Source organism: Heterocephalus glaber, unplaced genomic scaffold (assembly GCF_053883595.1).
Source record: "Heterocephalus glaber isolate CG9 unplaced genomic scaffold, H.glaber_assembly_v1.0 deba00000818, whole genome shotgun sequence".
In the NCBI taxonomy this organism is placed as follows: Eukaryota; Metazoa; Chordata; class Mammalia; order Rodentia; family Bathyergidae; genus Heterocephalus; species Heterocephalus glaber.
Genome location: NW_028258164.1, coordinates 4,473,897 through 4,490,989, shown reverse-complemented (window position 1 = coordinate 4,490,989; position 17,093 = coordinate 4,473,897). Strand labels below are relative to the sequence as shown.

Here is a 17,093-nt window from a genome sequence, read left to right as displayed (position 1 = left end):
CTGTGGGCTCCTTACAATTCCACAAATAGCGACTACCTCTTATGACCAATGGCCAACACACCATTTGTTATGACTAAGGGCATTCTGCCAGGTAAACCCACTTTATCTTTGAACCAAATGGATTGAATAGTTACCTGATTTTGCCTGTTCTAGTCTTGGCTTTCCAACTTTCCTGCTGACTAAAGATCTAAAGTACCTCCTGTGTTTAAATCTATGTTGAGCTCATTCAAGACATAAGATGATGATTAATTTTATGTGTCATCTTGGCTAGGCCACAGTAACCAGGTATTTGGACAAACACCATTCTAGATGCTTTTGTGAAAGTAGTTTTAAGATGAGAGTAATGCTCAGGCCAGTGGACTTGGAGCAAAGCAGTGCACCCCGTATAAATGGGTGGGCCTCACCTAATGAGGTGAAGGTGTCAACATGGAAAAGCAGGCTCTCTCTGGAAAAGAGGGATCCCTGCCAGTAGATGACCTTTGAACTTGAACTACAGCTCACCCTTGTGTCTTCAGCCTGCCTAATATCCTCCAGATTTTGGATTTGCTTGTTCTCTCAATCACAGAAGCCAAGTCTTTAAAATAAATCTCTCTCTCTTTGAGAAAGATTATGTCATTCATTGGGTTCCATCTGGTTTTCCACTCCAGGGTGGTAAGAAATTTGTTGTCTCTGGTACAGCATAGGTGACCACGGGGTGTTCAATCTCAAGGAGGTTTGATGCTTTGACCTACTCTTTTCCTCTATCCAACACTATCCAAAGTAGCCCTGGGTTATTTTATTTTTACAAATAATTTATCCTGTGTCTTTTCTTTGTTCTTTTCTTCTTCCACCCTCCCATAGCATGACTCCAAAACTTCACACCAAAGACAAAACAAGATCTCCCATGGTCTTGCTTTTTCACTCATCAAGCTGCAGGCAGACTAAATTTCCTAGCGCCCATGTCATCACCCCCTTTATTTTCTGAAAAATAAGGACAAGCTCCTCTTCCTGACTTTTAAAGAACTGCTCAATATCTATCTACTTGTCTATTTATCCACCTATCTATCCATCCTCTTATTTCTCTGCACTCTTTCCTGAAACTCACTCCCTCTTTGCATCTTTGCTTATGAAACTTCTTCTCCCAGGGGGTCCTTTCCTTTTCTTCAGCCAATCACTTCCCCTGCCGCCCACAGCAAGCTCACAGCGTGTCTTTGATACCACTGCTTCTCACCTTCTTTTCTGACATATGTGTAGACCATGTGAACTTCTCTATGTTGCCATTATATTTTATACATAGAACCTTACATTGTTCACTATTTCCTGCATGTAAGTCTTGAATGAAGGCATCTGGTGGAAAGCACACCCAGCTCCAGTGGGAACTGAATCTCTGGGCTTGCTGAGCAGGCTTGCCAGAGTTCCAGCATTACTGCAATGAAGAGTTCTCCAACGTGAAATTCTAACTGGCTCCAAACCTAAGCCTTGGAAGCATCACAGAGGCATGTAATATGGATTATTACTCTGTCCATAGGATTGCTTCCTGGATATGCTGCCCTCACAGCACGTCACAGACCACCTCTGTGGTCTCGAGGTCTTGGAGGCCTTGAAAGCATTGCCCTGGCCAGTCCAGGGTCTGGTGAGGATGCTGTTCCTGGTTTGCAGATAGCTGTTCTGAGAGGGGGAGGGGAAGGGGAGAGGAGCAGAGGCAGAGGGAGGGGGAGGGGGAGAGAGAGAGAATATCTCTCATCTCTTGTGTTCCTTCTTGTAAGGGCTCTGCTCTCATCATCTCTCATAATCTAATCTCCTCCCCCCAAATGCCATCACACTTGGGATTTAGGATGAACTTTGGGGGACACAAACAGTCCATAGCAGCAGTGATTTATTTCCTTCAGTATGTTTCCCCTGTGATGTTTGTTGTCTTAACCATTTTTCCTTAAGTCTTACAGTACATTTTCTTATCTGAAAACTTCAATATTTGACATGTAATTACTGAGTAATATGTTCAAATTTCGGCTAAAAACAATGGCTTAATTTCAAAACACACAAGGGTTTATTCACACAGAGTCTTCCTCCTGTTCATCCGACCTGTTTACCACTAAGGGTGATACAGGCAATGATCTTGATAGTTTCATTCCAGTGGTCTCAATGCCCCTGAATGTGAAGGGAAGAACAGCGGCCGGCTCCCAGGTCATCGGAGGGCCCATAGAGTGCCGCCTGCTGGCACACGCTTCACTTCCTGTGCAGCTGAGCTGCTGCCCTGGGTCAGCTCAGATCAGTAAAACACACAGACAACTACTTCAGGGACAGGCGAGAAGGGACAGACTGGAGATGCTAAACCAGAGGTGAAAAATATGACAGACAGCCCAAGCCGAAACGAAATGAAATGAAAAGAAAAGAGACAAAACAAAGCAAAGCAAAGCAAACCACTGGATTGTTGAGCAGTATCACTAAGCTAGGATACTTAGGAAGATTAAAACGCCCCTATGAGCTGTACAGATTTAAAGAGATTTTGGTGACAGAGTCCTAAGGATGGTTGTAAAGAGAGATCTTGAGCTCCTATGAGTCTTTCTGTTAATTGATTTAACTTCTTGCATTTAGTGACCTCTTGTTTTCTCTTTTCTGTCAAATAATAGCAAGATTAATAAGAGGCATCACTCACAATGGATACTTAACATCTTTCTCTTTGTGTAACTGTGAACTGACACCTTGGATGGACATGATAAAACTGCTTTTGTCAAAGAACCTGAGGACCAGGAGAGCCTGGCATCTCCCACAGTGTGTTCACATCACATGACTATGAGGAAGGAAGGGAAGGTGCTCCTTGGACATCTACCACCCATGGCCCAAACCAGTTCACTGCCAGGAGGAGAAATGCAGAATCCTTTCCAGGCCTCAGAACTCTCCATCCTGTATCTATCTTGTAAATATCACTCCAATCAGTCTACTCTGTCCATCTGCCCTTCTACCACTCAAATCCTGTCTTCTAACATCTCTAGCCTGGATTACTGTTAAGACTTCTCTCTTGGTCACTTGCATTTGCCACTTCCAGCCAATGATCCGCAGTGAGGCCAGAAGAATTTATTTAAACTCAATGTGTAGTGTCATCCTCTTCTTTAAAACCTTTTCATGATTCTTAACAGGGTTCATAAAACTGTTCATTTCTAGGGCTTCATTGTTTTCGAAGTCCTCTCACTACCCTGCCTCTCTTCACCTTCCTTCAGCATGCTGTACAACTTCCAGCCTCAGCTTTCCCTGCTGCCCAAATCACTGTTCCCCACTGCTAAGTTTTTACTTCTGCCTTCCTGTCAGCCAGGTCTCAGTTTAAACACTGCTTCCTGAGGAGAACCAACCAGAGATACAAGATTGATAATACAGAATATCATGTATTTTATTTTTTGTAAATTTCTACTTTGTCTCAGCAAAATTTTTATAGTAAACTTATCTATGCATAAGTATGACACTTTTTCTTTCCCTTCTTTTTTTTCCTTCTTCCTCCTCTTCACTTTTTCTTTTTCTTCTTTCTCTTCTTGCTCTCTGTTTCCTCTCTCCCTCCCTCTACACCCTTCTTCTTCTTTTGACTGGCTGTTGAACATTTACCAGCACACTGCTAATGAACTCTGTGGTCACAGAGGTAACTGGTATATTGGTTTCCTTTTCTTCTCTGCTTTATCTCCCCTGCCGGGGTTTCCTGGGGTCACCTCTGAAATAAATGTCTTGCAATTGAATTCTTATTTCAAGAGTTGTTTTTTGGGGAGCTCAAGCTGCAGGAGTCAGGGAGTGCACCTGCTTTGTGCACTATTTTATCCTTTGTCCTAATAAGTGCAACACAAATATTTGTTATAAGAAAAAACTGCAAATGAGCACAGCACCCCAGAGAGATGGAGCTCAGGAAGGAAATTCATTGCCATCTTCCTTCCTCTGTGGTCTCTTGGGACAGGAAGAGGTTTACCCACCTGTGGCCTGCAGAGATCTGGAATTCACCTGGGCCGGGGTGGTCAGGGTGGAGTGTCCACTTCATTGGCATCTGCCCAGGGGGTTGGTGGGACACACTTTCTGGGTGTGCCTGGGTGGCCATGGAGATGGGACTGTGTGTGGTGTGTGTCTGGTCCCTGGTCCCTCCCTCTCTCCCCTGCTCTGCTTCCTGGCCACCATAAATAATTATCTGCGCTTCACCAGGCCCTTCCACCATGATGTTTCTCTCTTGGAGCGGACCATGGACTGAAACCATAAGTCAAATCAAACCTCTCATCCTATAAGTTGTGTGTGTCGGGTGTTGTGTCCAGCAATGGGTAAGCTGACTGATTCATAAGCAGCATCCTGGTGAATGAACTGGTCAGTACACAGTGCATGGTCTCACCTGAATACGCATGTGTGAGCGTTCATGAGAAGGAGTGTTTGTGTAGGAGGACACGAAGTGCAGAGTTTCGAACTACACTGCTGCTGGCTGCTTTTGCCCCCACAAAAGTGGAAGAATTCATCTTAGCAATGTGTGGTCAGTGTTCAGTACAGTGCTGGAAAGAGATTAAACAGACCACTGCTTTGCCTAACAGTTGGACCATAACTCAAGGAGGGGATTGGGAACAGGCAGGGAAGGGGGTGCCTTGAGCTCAATGCAGCAGGCCTGGCCCAGGATCCACAGAAGCAGTGCTGGTCTCAGGGGCTGCCAGAGGGGGTGAGAAGGATGTTTGTTTAACTTGAGGTAACCTGCTGGGTGGGGCTGCAATGTACCTTCCCTCCATCCTCTTCGCCTCAGTACAGTCCAATCCATTCATAGAAATATGCTCAATGAGCCATACAAGGGAGGATCATGGAAATCTAGACCATTAGCCTCCCAGATGGGGATGGGGACAGAAAAGGGAACAGGTTCAGTTAGGGAGAAGGGGTAACGACAGTTTTGTAGAGGGCAGAAAGTCAGAACAAGAAATTTTGGGGAAATGCCAAGATTTGTAGCAATTCCTGCAATTTCCCAAAATGAAATCTAGAAGGACAGTACTGTTTCATCCAGTATCAAAGTTAGATTTAGAAGGAGTAAAGTTTGAGAGTTGGAAGAATTTCAATTTACTTCTGATTTTCTCTAAACATTATAAAGATTGTATCTGGGGACAGCCTATAGTTGCAAGTCTTTGCTGAATGGCTACTGTTTCTTTCTTTAGATGACATTTGCCACACAGACCTCTCAGAACTTTGTTTTTTTGTTTTTTTGGTGCTAGGAATCAAACCCAGGGCCTAATGAATGTGCTGTAAACACTGAACCACATTTCCAGCCCTCAGACTTATTATTATTATTATTTTTTGCCTCCATAAATTATTTTAGAGTACACTCATGCTAGGAAAATTTTCTTCTCTGGTAAGGAAGAAAGGAAAAATACTGACCACAAGAGCTAAAAGTTAACGGAGTTTTTCTTACAAATCTTTTAAAGTCTTATTATTATCCTTTTATTTTTAAAGTGAAACAATTTAAATAACATCTTTGCCAGGCCTTCCTGATTGAAAGTTAGGATATGTAAATTTTTTGGCTAGGAGAGTGGCTTATTGCAGATTTCTTTCACTTCATGCCTACATTTACATTAATCAGGGTGGTAGTTGTTCTAGCCTGTGAGTGGGAGCTGATTAAAGTTCCTCAGCACTTTCATTTTGACAAAAGCGTTGACCAGGAAGGGGCACTGCCCTCCCCATGCAGCTCACATGGGGTGGCTGTCCTTGCAGGGTTTACCCTCTAAGAGCACTGGCAGACACAACACAAGCCTGGTGACAGAGGGAAGAAGCCATAGTCCCATGCCACACACTGTGCTCAGCACAGGAGTTTCAAAAAAGGAAGAAGAACACGTCTTTTCGCTCCAGGGATTTGGTCTGGGAGAGATCCCAGGCACACACAGCAGTGATCTCATACTGCGTGGAAGAATTCTTATAGAGGTACATGTAACTTTTTGTGGTGGAACAAGGTACAAATGGCATTTATGAATCCTTTCCTGGGAGCAGAGGAAATGTTCGGCTAACTGGGATGGATAATACAAGTTGGAGGTCATCAGGCTTGGTTTTTCAGGCAGGAGGGAAACTAATTGTGCAAGAGGATAAAAGTATGACAAGGGGGCACGGTTTCTGGGCTATAGATTTGGCTCTGAGCTTCTTAGTAGACAGATTAAAAATGGAAACTAGATTATTTTTTTCAATTCTGACTTTCATGGAGGCATTAAGATTCACATTCGTTCATTTAACATACATCAATTTCCTGTCTAGTTTATGTCAAGCATCTGCCTGGCTCTGCGGATACGGCAAGAAACAGAGACACCGTTGGCCTAGTGCAACATCAGCAGATCGGTTCTCTACTGAGTCTTCCGACTTAGCTCATCTCACTGATTCTTTCTGAGAAAGTCAAAGAGTGAGATGAGATTAAGAAAAGTTGGAAATGTGTGCGGATGTTAATGTATTACCGGGACAGGAAATAATGTCCAGTGTGGACTGTCTCTCCCCAAAGTATGCTTCTTCACTTAAAATACTCCAAGTTACAAAGAGACCTGGATTACATTTTATATGGAGTAACTTGTAATCGAAAAGTGTGTAATTTGGACAAGAGTACACTGAAGACCTTCTTTTGATAGACCAAGATGATCATTCTAATGAGAGAGAACAGAAACGTATTGCTGCTCCCACACAGCCAAACCAGGCCACAATAATTCCTACATAAAAGATATGACACCATTTCAAATGAGATGGAAGCCTACTGTGTGGGGCATACAGTGTAGAATTTCTTCTATATGTTTATAACTCTGCTTTTTATGAAATAGGAGTGATTTTAGCAGATAACCGGCTATGCAGGAAAGAATGACTTGGGATTAATTGCTCTAAAAATATTAATAACAGAAGAGCTCACAGTTCTACACACCATGCCAATTCACTTTGTGTTCTAGAGGCATATTTTGCAAGTACTTTATCTCAGAGAATTAACTACTAAATTAAACTGCTTAAACTAAAAGATTTCTATGAGTGCTTTCCTGAAATTTTAATGGCTTAGTGGGCGTCTGGTGACATCGACTTTAAAAATTTTTCCAGACTAAAATTATCTTAGTAATATCACGATGCAGAACTTTGAAGCCCTAATTCTCATTTTATCCATGCATAAGAGGGACCTAGAACTGTTTTATGAGGGATAGAAGCCTTGGTCTTGTCCAGAGTGCTATTCTGTCTGCTCATTTCCATGGGTAAGTGGGATATCTTTTTTTATCAGGCATTTTCCTGGGCAGGGAGGAGACCTGGTTAGATATGTCATCTCTATTCCCAACTGGGCTGATTATGAAAGCATATGGATCTGCCCTTAATTGGCAACACAGACTATTTGCACTCCAGGTCTATGTCACCAAATATAACTCTTCTTCTCAATATGAATCAAAAGCTCAATTATAAGACATAATTTTTACTTATAGAGCATTTACTGAAGGTTATGCAGCACATCCACTCCTTCTAATTACTCTCAAATCAATCAGTGAAGGAGGCAGGCTGTCATAACTAGGCCCTGAGAGTTGCTGTAATGAAGTGGCATTGCCACATCTCCAGTGGGAGGCTTCAAGGAAGCACCAGGCACCTGCTTTATATTTTTTCCCCTTTAAGTTTATTGGTACATTTTCAGTATAAAATACAGTTACATTCATCATTGGGATCTTGTACCATTACATAAGTCTCTTGGTTCTTATTTTTTTCCCCTTCCTCTGTCCTCCTTTCACCCCCTCCACCCTTCTCTATTTGCAAAGACCTTGTTTCCATTTTTTTTCCTCTTCTCATATTTTTTCCTTTCCCCTTTTTCCTTTCCCCTACCCCTCCCAATTCCCCTGCTCTTTTAGACCTTTTCTTCCTGTTATACAATATCAGTTATACATTTTTAAAATTACAATATTAAGATCTAGGAGACATTACCACAGATTTACAGAATTTAAAAGGATGTAGAAAGCATATTACAAAAATCTTTTTTGAAATAAATTTGACAACTTCTAAGAAGTACCTTGGAAGACAAATTAATGAAACTAACTCTGGAGGAAATATAAAATTTGAATAGCACCTATTAAAGAAAGTATATTCCTAGCTTGAAAACCTACCTATATGACAACAGCAGGCTCATAAACATTTTAACTGATAAATTATATCAAACAATTAAAGCAGAAAAAAGAAGGAACACTTCTCCCCTCATTTTAGGAACTCAACATTGTGCTAATCCTAAAACTGGATAAAGATAATAGAAGAAAAATGTATGAACATAGATAGAAATTTGTTTAACAAAACAAACTATTAGAAATCAGATCTGGCAGGATGTAGAAAGTGGTTTTGTTATAGAGATGCCAGTGTTGGTTCAGCATTGGAAGTCACCCCCAAAAGTCATCATTTTAACAGAGGAAAGGAAAAAGCCATATGATCCTGTCACTAGTTGGAGAAAAAGTATTGGACCAAATTCTACAGCTGTTCATGGTAAAAGCTATCAGGAGACTAGAAGTAGAACAGAACCTTCTCAACAGATCAAAGACATGTACTCTGTATTTCCAGCAAAAATTCCTTATATGAATGGAGAAGATACAATGCTTTCTCCTTAAGGTGGGGAACAAGGGAAGATATGCCTACTCTTTATCTGTCCATTTAGCTTTGAAACATAGGCCCAAATCAAAATTGTCTGGCAATAAAAATAAACTAATAGCATAGGATTGGCAAGGTAGAAGTAAAATCTTTATATGTAGATGAAATGATCATCTACAGAGAAAATACTAAGAAATCTCTAGGAGCCCCTAGAATTTGTACTTGAAATTAGCAGGATTAGAAAACACAAGGTATATATAAAAATTCAGGTCTACGTGTACTTGCTATAAATGAAGAATTGGATATTGAAATTTAAAAGTTATGTAGAAGTGCAAAGGACCTAGAAAAGTTAAAAACAAAAACAATGTTTTAAGACGTTTAGTACCTAATTTAAGACTTCTTCTAAAGCTACAGTAATCAAGGCAGTGTTGGTGTAAGGAAAGACATATAGATCATTGGAATAAAACAGAGAATCTAGAAATAGAACCACACATATATGGTCCACTGAGTTTTGAAAGATTATTTAACATTAGCATTTTATAGAATATAAACTCAATTCAAGAGCCAAGGAAGAGACAGTGTTTTCAGCAAACCGCACTAGAGCATCTGGTATCCATACATAAAAAATTAACCTCAACCCTTTTTTTTCCATACATGAAAATAACTTGAAGGGATCTATGAACCTAAATAAGAAAGCCTAAAAGTATAAAACTTTAAGAAGAAATTATAAGGGAAAATATTTATGAATTCAGGGTAGGCAAGAACTACCTAGGATACAAAAGACATGATGTATAAAAGAAAAAAACTGATAAATGAGATTCCATCAAAATTTAGAACTTTAAATGACATCATTAAAATGAAAAGTAGTCCTTAAACAGACCATATTTACAATGCATATAACCTATGACCAGAATATATAAAGAATTCTTAGAGCTCATTAATAGACAACCCAATTAAAATGTAGACATAAGAAGATGATAAATAGCCAGTATAGCACAAGGAATGGTGTGCAACTCTAGAATCAGAAAAACACTAATCAGTACAATAACAAGATTGAATTATACACTCATTAGGGAGATGAAGGTAAAAGCTTTAAAAACCTTGTCATGACTTTTCTTTTTATTGGATTCTCCCCCTTTGTGTTTAATTTGTCATGCCCAATGGATTCATTCTGCTGGGCTTCCTGGGGTTGTGATCCTCATTGTCTTTTCCTAGGGTATTGTCTAAAATTTTTTGGAGTGCCAGTTTGGTATTCATGAAGTTCCTGAGGTGCTCTTTATCATGAAAGTATCTTATTTCTCCATCAATTTTGAAAGATAGTTTTGCAGGGTACATCAAGCTGGGTTGGAGGCTGTTTTCCTTTAGGGCTTGAAATACATCACTCCAAGCTCTTCTTGCCTTGAGGGTTTGCATTGAGAAGTCTGCTGTGATTCTGATGGGCTTTCCTTTGTATGTGATTTGTTTCTTTTCTCTCACTGCTTGTAGAAGTTTGTTCTTCTGTTGGATTTCTGGAATCCTAACTATTATATGCCTATGTGTAGATTTTTTTTTGATTAAGGCTAGCTGGAGTCCTATATGCCTCACTTATCTGTATGTCAAATTCTTTCCCCCTCCTTGGGAAGTTTTCTGCCATCACTTCTGTGAACAGTTTTTTTATGTCATCTGCACTCTCTCTTCTTTCTTCATTGACTCTAATCAGTCTTATGTTATTCTTCTTTGCATTGTCTAGCAGCTGCTGAATTGATTTCTCATGTTCCTTTACAATTTTAAAGCAATTTTTCTTTTCTTCCTCACTAATTGCAATCTTATCTTCTATATGTGAAATTCTATCCTCACATTGGTTCATTCTGCTGCACAGACTTTTGATGGAGTTTTTAATCTCTTGGAAATCTGTTTGTATCTGTTTTATGGATTCCATTTGTTTCCTATGTTGGGATTCCATCATGTTCCTCAGATCTTCTATTTTTTTATCTGTGTCCTCTCTAGATTTATTAATCATGTCTTGCACCAAGAGAAAAATCTTTGCTGTTATCTGATTAATTATTTCTGATTTCCTTTTTCCCAGATCCTCTTTTGTTGCCAGTTCAGAGAGTCCAGGTGGTTGAGTATCAAATTGTTCCATCTCATTTCCCTTTGCGGTTGCTGTAGGTGATCTGGAAGTCTGTTTTTGAGGCTTGTTTATGTGTTTTCTCATTTCCTTGGGGTGGGGGGATGTGCTTCTGGTGCCCTTGTGGCTCACCTTCTCTGCCCTAGGAATTTGGGATGGCGGTGGGGGAGCTTCTTTCTGGGTTCTGGGACCAGCTCACCTTCTCTGCCCTAGGAGCCTGGGATGGAGGCGGGGAGCTTCCTTCTGGGTTCTGGGACCGGCTCACCCTCTCTGCCCTAGGAGCCTGGGATGGCAGCAGGGGAGCTTCCTTCCGGGTGCTGGGACCAGCTCAGCTTCTCTGCCCAGGCACCTGCTTTATACAGCAGAGGGGAGACTGGTGCTGCTGGAACCTGACTCCTTGGAATCCAGCCTGCCCTCCTGATGGAACTGTTAGGCAGTTTCCATGCTGGAAGCCTGTAGATCTAAATTCTATGACTGTGTTTTCGTTCTTGCGCAGCCTGCTTGGAGCCTCAGAGCCATGTTTGTGAATGACATAAAGGAAACTTACAGAACTTTATGATGGTAATTTTAAATACAATTTTCTTCCAGTAATCTGATTTCTATTTTTTTGGTACTGGGGATTGAATTCGGGACCTTGTGCTTGTGAGGCAGGTGGTGAAACCACTGAGCTAAATCCCCAGCCCCTGAAATCTGGTTTCTTTAAAAAAATTTGTTGAGGGGAAACTCATACTACATACAATGAGCAATTTTATTTTATTTATCACCTTTTTAGCAATGCTGGGGATCAAACTCCAGGGCCTCAATGCATGGTAGGCAAGCACTCTACCACTAAGTTGCCTACCCAACCCTAAAATAAATAATTTCAAAGTGAATGATTCAGTGTCATTTAGTACATTCACAGTGTTGTGTATCCATCACTGTATAGTTCCAAAGCATTTCCATTTCACCAAGAGTTATCTTACTCTTATCCTCTCTTCCATTTTTCTTTTGCTTCTTTGCACTAAAACCATATTGTATTGCATGAATTTCTGTAAATCATTACAAATCTTTTAAAAAAATGAGGTAGATTCTAATAAACATATCCCCCAAAATCTAAAAGGAGCCCAACAGTACCAGGGAGCATAACAACCAGGAGTCACTGCAGGGAAGCTAAATGAAGAAGGAGTTTCAAGAAGGGAGAGCCCCAAAATGTCAGATAAAGCGAGATGGAAATGATGCTAACTAATGGGGCAGGAAGTCACCTGTGGCTTCACCTGGCTTTCACCTGTAGTGAAAGTGAGGGTTCTTTAAGGTGGTTACTGGTAAAGGTGAGAATCCTAGACTATTTTAAATAGTGAAATAGAGAACAGCCTGTGACTTAAGGGTATTTTAAAAAAAGGATGGGGCAATTAAGTGAACTGTGATGAGTAAGTGGAGAGGGCATGAACAATGGCCGTGTGCAATGACCATCTATAGTGTGACCCTGAGTAGATCACATCGAGCTCTGGCCTTGGTTGCCCCCCCTGTGAAACAGTGACTCCGCATGCTCTCTGCAGTTCTTTGCAGCTGTAGTGTTCTGCTGCATGTTCAAGAATGGAAGGAATGTGTAAGTAAAATGAGAACAGCAAAACAATTTTCAAAATACGGTAATGCTTTTGTTACAGAGACACTATCACTTACTAATCTTATTGCAAAATTTTATGTTATCATAATGAATGAAAAGAATCCAGTGAACATTTAATTTGGATTGGTTCACTAAAAGGTGTGTTTCCTTCTCTCCAACCAGCTCTCAAATGATTGGGCAGTCAATGCAATGGTCGATGTGGATTGTGGTTGATTATAAATGGGTAAAAATCCTGTACTCCCACCAGGAGAGACAGAAAGGTCTAAGATTTCTAACCTGAGTCTAGAGGAGCTCTGTGGCCCCAGAGCCATCAGAATTGAGGAAGGGATGCCATCTCGGGTCTGTAAGGGACTGGGACACTGACCCTCAGCCCTGCTGTCAGGCAGTGTGGAAGTCCAGGTAGAGGAGAGGTCCGCAAGGGGAAGGACTGAAGTGCTCGCAGGAGCCCTGGCTGAACACATGTCTTCGTCAGGGAAGTGAGGCATGTTGAAAATGGATCATCAACACCAGCTAAGAAATCCAGCAGCAAACAGAGAATAACTGTCCGATTTTCAGGAAGACTCAGTGACCATTTGTAGCTATTGACTTTAGGAATGGTAAGCAATATGTGACATAGCTGCACCATTAGCATTTATTCTATGGCAATCAAATACACCAAACCCAACTCGTGTAGGTGGTTCTGCTCTCATGACATATACATACTCCCGAAAAACCTTGTATTCTATAAAATTGCACACAATGTTCATGAAGAGAATAGAGTTGAGGTGGAAGTTTGTAGAGTGCCCTAACTTGAATAGTAATAGCCCTATTAAAATTATCAGCCACAACAAATCTCCACTGGCACTTGAACTTAGAACCACATGTGTTCCTACCAGCCCGTGTCCTGGAACTTGGGTTTCCTAAAAGACATTGCTACTTGTAGTTTCACTTGAAGTCTTTAAGAAGTGATAAGAATAGGGTTTCTTAGGGTTCTAAATCAGCAACTTCTTGTATTAAAAAGACTCTTCTACAGGAGTTTTAAGGCCCCCCCCGGCAAGTCTGCCAAAGTCTTTATGTATCACTGAAGATGGCTTTTTCACTGAGAAGGTTTGATCCTATTGCCTCAAAATGTAGCTTGTTTGGAAATTCAAAGATGGATCAGGAGTACTTCAGTGACCACTGCCTTTCCTGTCTGTCAATTGCACAGGAGGGAACCACTCTAAAGACACAGGAGCAGAGCAGACAGTGCCACCAACCAGCCTTGGGTATGGACCATAACTGGAGAGCAAAGGCCCAGCCCCCTGCAGCCATAGCCCAAGCCATGGACCTGGGCCTCATAACCTGCCCTGTCCCAGACAAGACTGCTGCTCTGGTTGGGTGGCAGGTGCAGCTGCTCTGCTTTCAGCTTCCTTTACCAGACTCATGAGAAACAGGTTGTGGGTCCTCAGCATGGGACTGAGAAGGACCCTGGGGGTGTCCTGCTCCTCAGAAGGGGGCTGCTCATCCACACACAGCTCTTCTGTTGGAAATGCTGGTGTGAGCAACCTTCTCCCGGGGGGAGGGTGACTTTGTCACTTGTCCTTGAGGAGAGTCACAGTGGGATTCCTCAAAGAGAACATTGTGCAGAGGAACTGATAAAGAAAACATGGTTTACACAGTACAGTACTACTCTGCCATGAAGGGTGAATGTGAGCCATATGTAGGAATGTGGATGCACCCTGAGACCATAATGTTAGGGGAAATAAATCATACACACAAGATTAAATATTGCATAACTTCCTTATATGAGAAACCCAAAGTATAAGTAATTTAAAGGGAAAAATAAAAGATAAACAATAGGAGACAGGGAGTTAGATCTTTTGCTAATGGGAAGGGGAAGGGGAATGGGGTCTTGAGATGAAGGGAGGAAAAGTGAGGGAAGAAGAATGAAAAAGAATTAAGTGTTAGTACATGTACCCACTCTCCACGATGAGTGCAATCATTAGGTACTGCATGCATAATAAAAAATAAACACGTAATTAAGACAGAGAACTCTGTCATTTAGCACTGACTGTGTGGGAAGAGACTCACCCAGGAGGTCGTATCCTTTTCTGCCCCCGGTCTCCAGCTTGGGCTCACTAAGAGCAGGTTCTGGACTCAAAGTAGCCACCTGAAGAGTGAATTTGGAGAGTCAGAGTTGCCAAGGGGCATTTCTCCACACGAGAAAGGATGCACTCTGTGGGTTCAAAAATTTCACTACCATTTTAGCAAATCATCTGTAGTTGGCAGGAGTTTACTATGGAGGAAACTCTGGACTTTTGTGAAAGGGTATGGATGAGGATACAGTGATCTATTCCAGGACACACTGCTTCTCACCTAGCTGGTGCCTGAGTGCGGCTAACAGCGAAAGTGCTCTGGATTGTGCCAGTTCTGCTTCCATTTAGGAATTTCCTTCATTTCAAGAGAGTAGAGTTCAGTGCCTGCACTTAGGAACCCCCATGACAACTTCTGACATAAATAAACACAGCTTTCAACTAAAAACGAAACTCTCTACTGCATTTAATTATTTTTACTTTCTAGGACACCATTTCAGATTTCCAATTTCAAATAAATAAATATGTCAGCTAGACCTTAAAAATAAATTTATAAGGTATTTTTATACTTATGTTTCTTTCTCAAAGTCAAAGTTAAATATATTCTGCTTCATTCTTTTTAGTTCATAAAAACTTGCTTTTATATAAAAAAGAAGCACTATATGACTCTAATGAAAATAAAGGTCTAACTAAATTTAAGGAAACTGAATTTTAGGATATTTGAAATGCAAGTTGAACTATATTGTATTAATATCATTATTAGAAGTGGGTTAACCAAGTACAGCTTGTAAAAACAGAGAATGATAATTAACACTGCAAAGGGGATTTGCCCTTATTCAGTCCTTAGGCTGTTTTTTGATGGCAGGTTTTGGGGCGTTGTCCTCCTCTAAACTGCAGGATGGCCACTGGCTTTACCTTTGCAATGCTGGGCAGGGGCGGAGGCAGCCCTGGGCGGATGTCTGGTCCAGAGACGGGCAGGAACCCAACAACTTCTGTGGGGCAAAATCACAGGGTTTGGGTGTTTATTTTTTCTTTTACGTTTGGATCAATAAAACAATCAGGGTTTAAAAACATGACAATAACCGATGCTTAAGGAACAGTACAATGAATCATTAAGAAATCAGCATCATACGGACAAATGGCCATTAATCTGAAGGATGCATTGAAGGGCAGATACAAGGGTTGAATCTCGCAAGTTTATTGATGAGAATGAAGAGATGGATACACTAATTACCCCAATTTGATCACTGCATAATATATACATGTGTCAGATCATCATGTTGTACCTCATGAATATTTATAATTATTGTGTCAATTAAATAGTAAAAATTAAAAAGAATAATTATTAAGGTAGATTTTTAGGAATTTCAGTTTAACTCTTACAGTTTTGGACCAAGCTGTCAGAATGACTGGCTGCTCCAGTGGGAACAAAAATATGATGAAGCTGTTGAAGAAAGAAATTATTGCAGGTAGCTGAGTTAGATAGCGATGGACAGGAAGTTAAAAAGGGACTGGGCCCGAGACAGAGTCACCACAGAGATGAAGCTGACCAGGCACTGTGGTTGAAGGCTGAGTTGGTAGAGATTAGCCCCAGGATGGAGACAGGATGGTCAAGCCTTGGAGCCTTCCCAGAGAGAAACAACAGCTCGAAGCTGTGCTGTAACTAGCACCACATGGTGCAATTAGCCTAAGCAACATAATAAACAGAAACAACATATCAAACATGCAGACCAATGATGATACCACTCTGAGCCTCACTACTCCTTCCAGAAATGCCTTTGTTCTTGGCACTACACACCCTTGCTATGTACCTTGTATTTCTATTAGATCAATATTAGTTAAGTGACTGCTTGCACTTGTAACCCTGTAGGTTGATTGTAGTTTGACCGAAGGTAACCTGTGATATGATTTTACTCTATAAAAATCCCTACACAAAGCGCCTCAGTAGCAACTCACTTTTGGGAGACCTCCTGCCTCTCAGGGGCTTTCTCTTGATAAACTTTTCCTACTCTTAACCTCCTTTGTCCTTGAAGCCATTCTTCAGAGTCATGAGACATGAATTTGGCACATCTAACAGGTTGAGAGTTACTTCCTTGTAACAAAATGGTTGGTGTTAAGTATGTTAAGTAATTAAAGGAGTATTTGCAGAATTTTACTTCTATCCTAAAGTCTGTTTCTCAGAATACCCTAGAAGGCTCAAGAAAGAGACAACCAGTGTAAAATAGTCTCTGAGGTGAGGCTGAAGGCTACCTTCTCTGATCCTGGATCTCTTGTTGCCCTTCGTCTTGTCCCAAGGGACCTTTGTGAAGTTTTCCAGTGTTAAGAGTCTACATCTCTGAAGCTGCGGCGACGGGCCCCAGTGAGACAAGACAAGCAACTTGAAGCTCCTGCTGCCGTCCCCAGCCACGCCCACGGCACGGTGAGGTCCGCTCACTCAGTCCCCCCCCCCCCCCCCCCCGTGTGCTGCCTACCTTCTGGCTTTTCTGCTACCTGGTCCTACTCACACTACAGAGGAACAGGAGATTATAAAGACCCTTGTCCTGAGAGTCACAAGATAGAGCAGAAGTTAGTAACAGAAAGAGGGCTTCTCAGGCTCCTGGATGGAAACTGAAGCTCAGCGGAAAAATAAAGAGAACCTCTACAATAAAGGCACATCAGACCACTGTACTTGGTCTGGTGCTGGCTTGCTGAGACTCATTGACTTGTATATGCACAAGGATTCCTATGTTGCTTACTGTGACAGCAGAGACATACCCTGAAGGAGGCCCATAATTTCTATTGCTACTTGCAAAAAAGAAAA

General features: G+C 41.4%; 1 protein-coding gene across 1 annotated transcript in view; it reads right to left on the bottom strand.

The window, feature by feature from the left end:
* Impg1 (interphotoreceptor matrix proteoglycan 1) overlaps positions 1-17,093 on the bottom strand; it is a 146,020-nt gene that overhangs the window by 63,424 nt on the left and 65,503 nt on the right. The window contains exons 11-12 of the mRNA XM_087207761.1: positions 15,209-15,285; positions 14,292-14,370 (exon numbers count right to left, since the gene is read on the bottom strand). Coding sequence (XP_087063887.1) covers positions 14,292-14,370; positions 15,209-15,285 — 156 coding nt within the window. The remainder of the gene's footprint in view (positions 1-14,291; positions 14,371-15,208; positions 15,286-17,093) is intronic.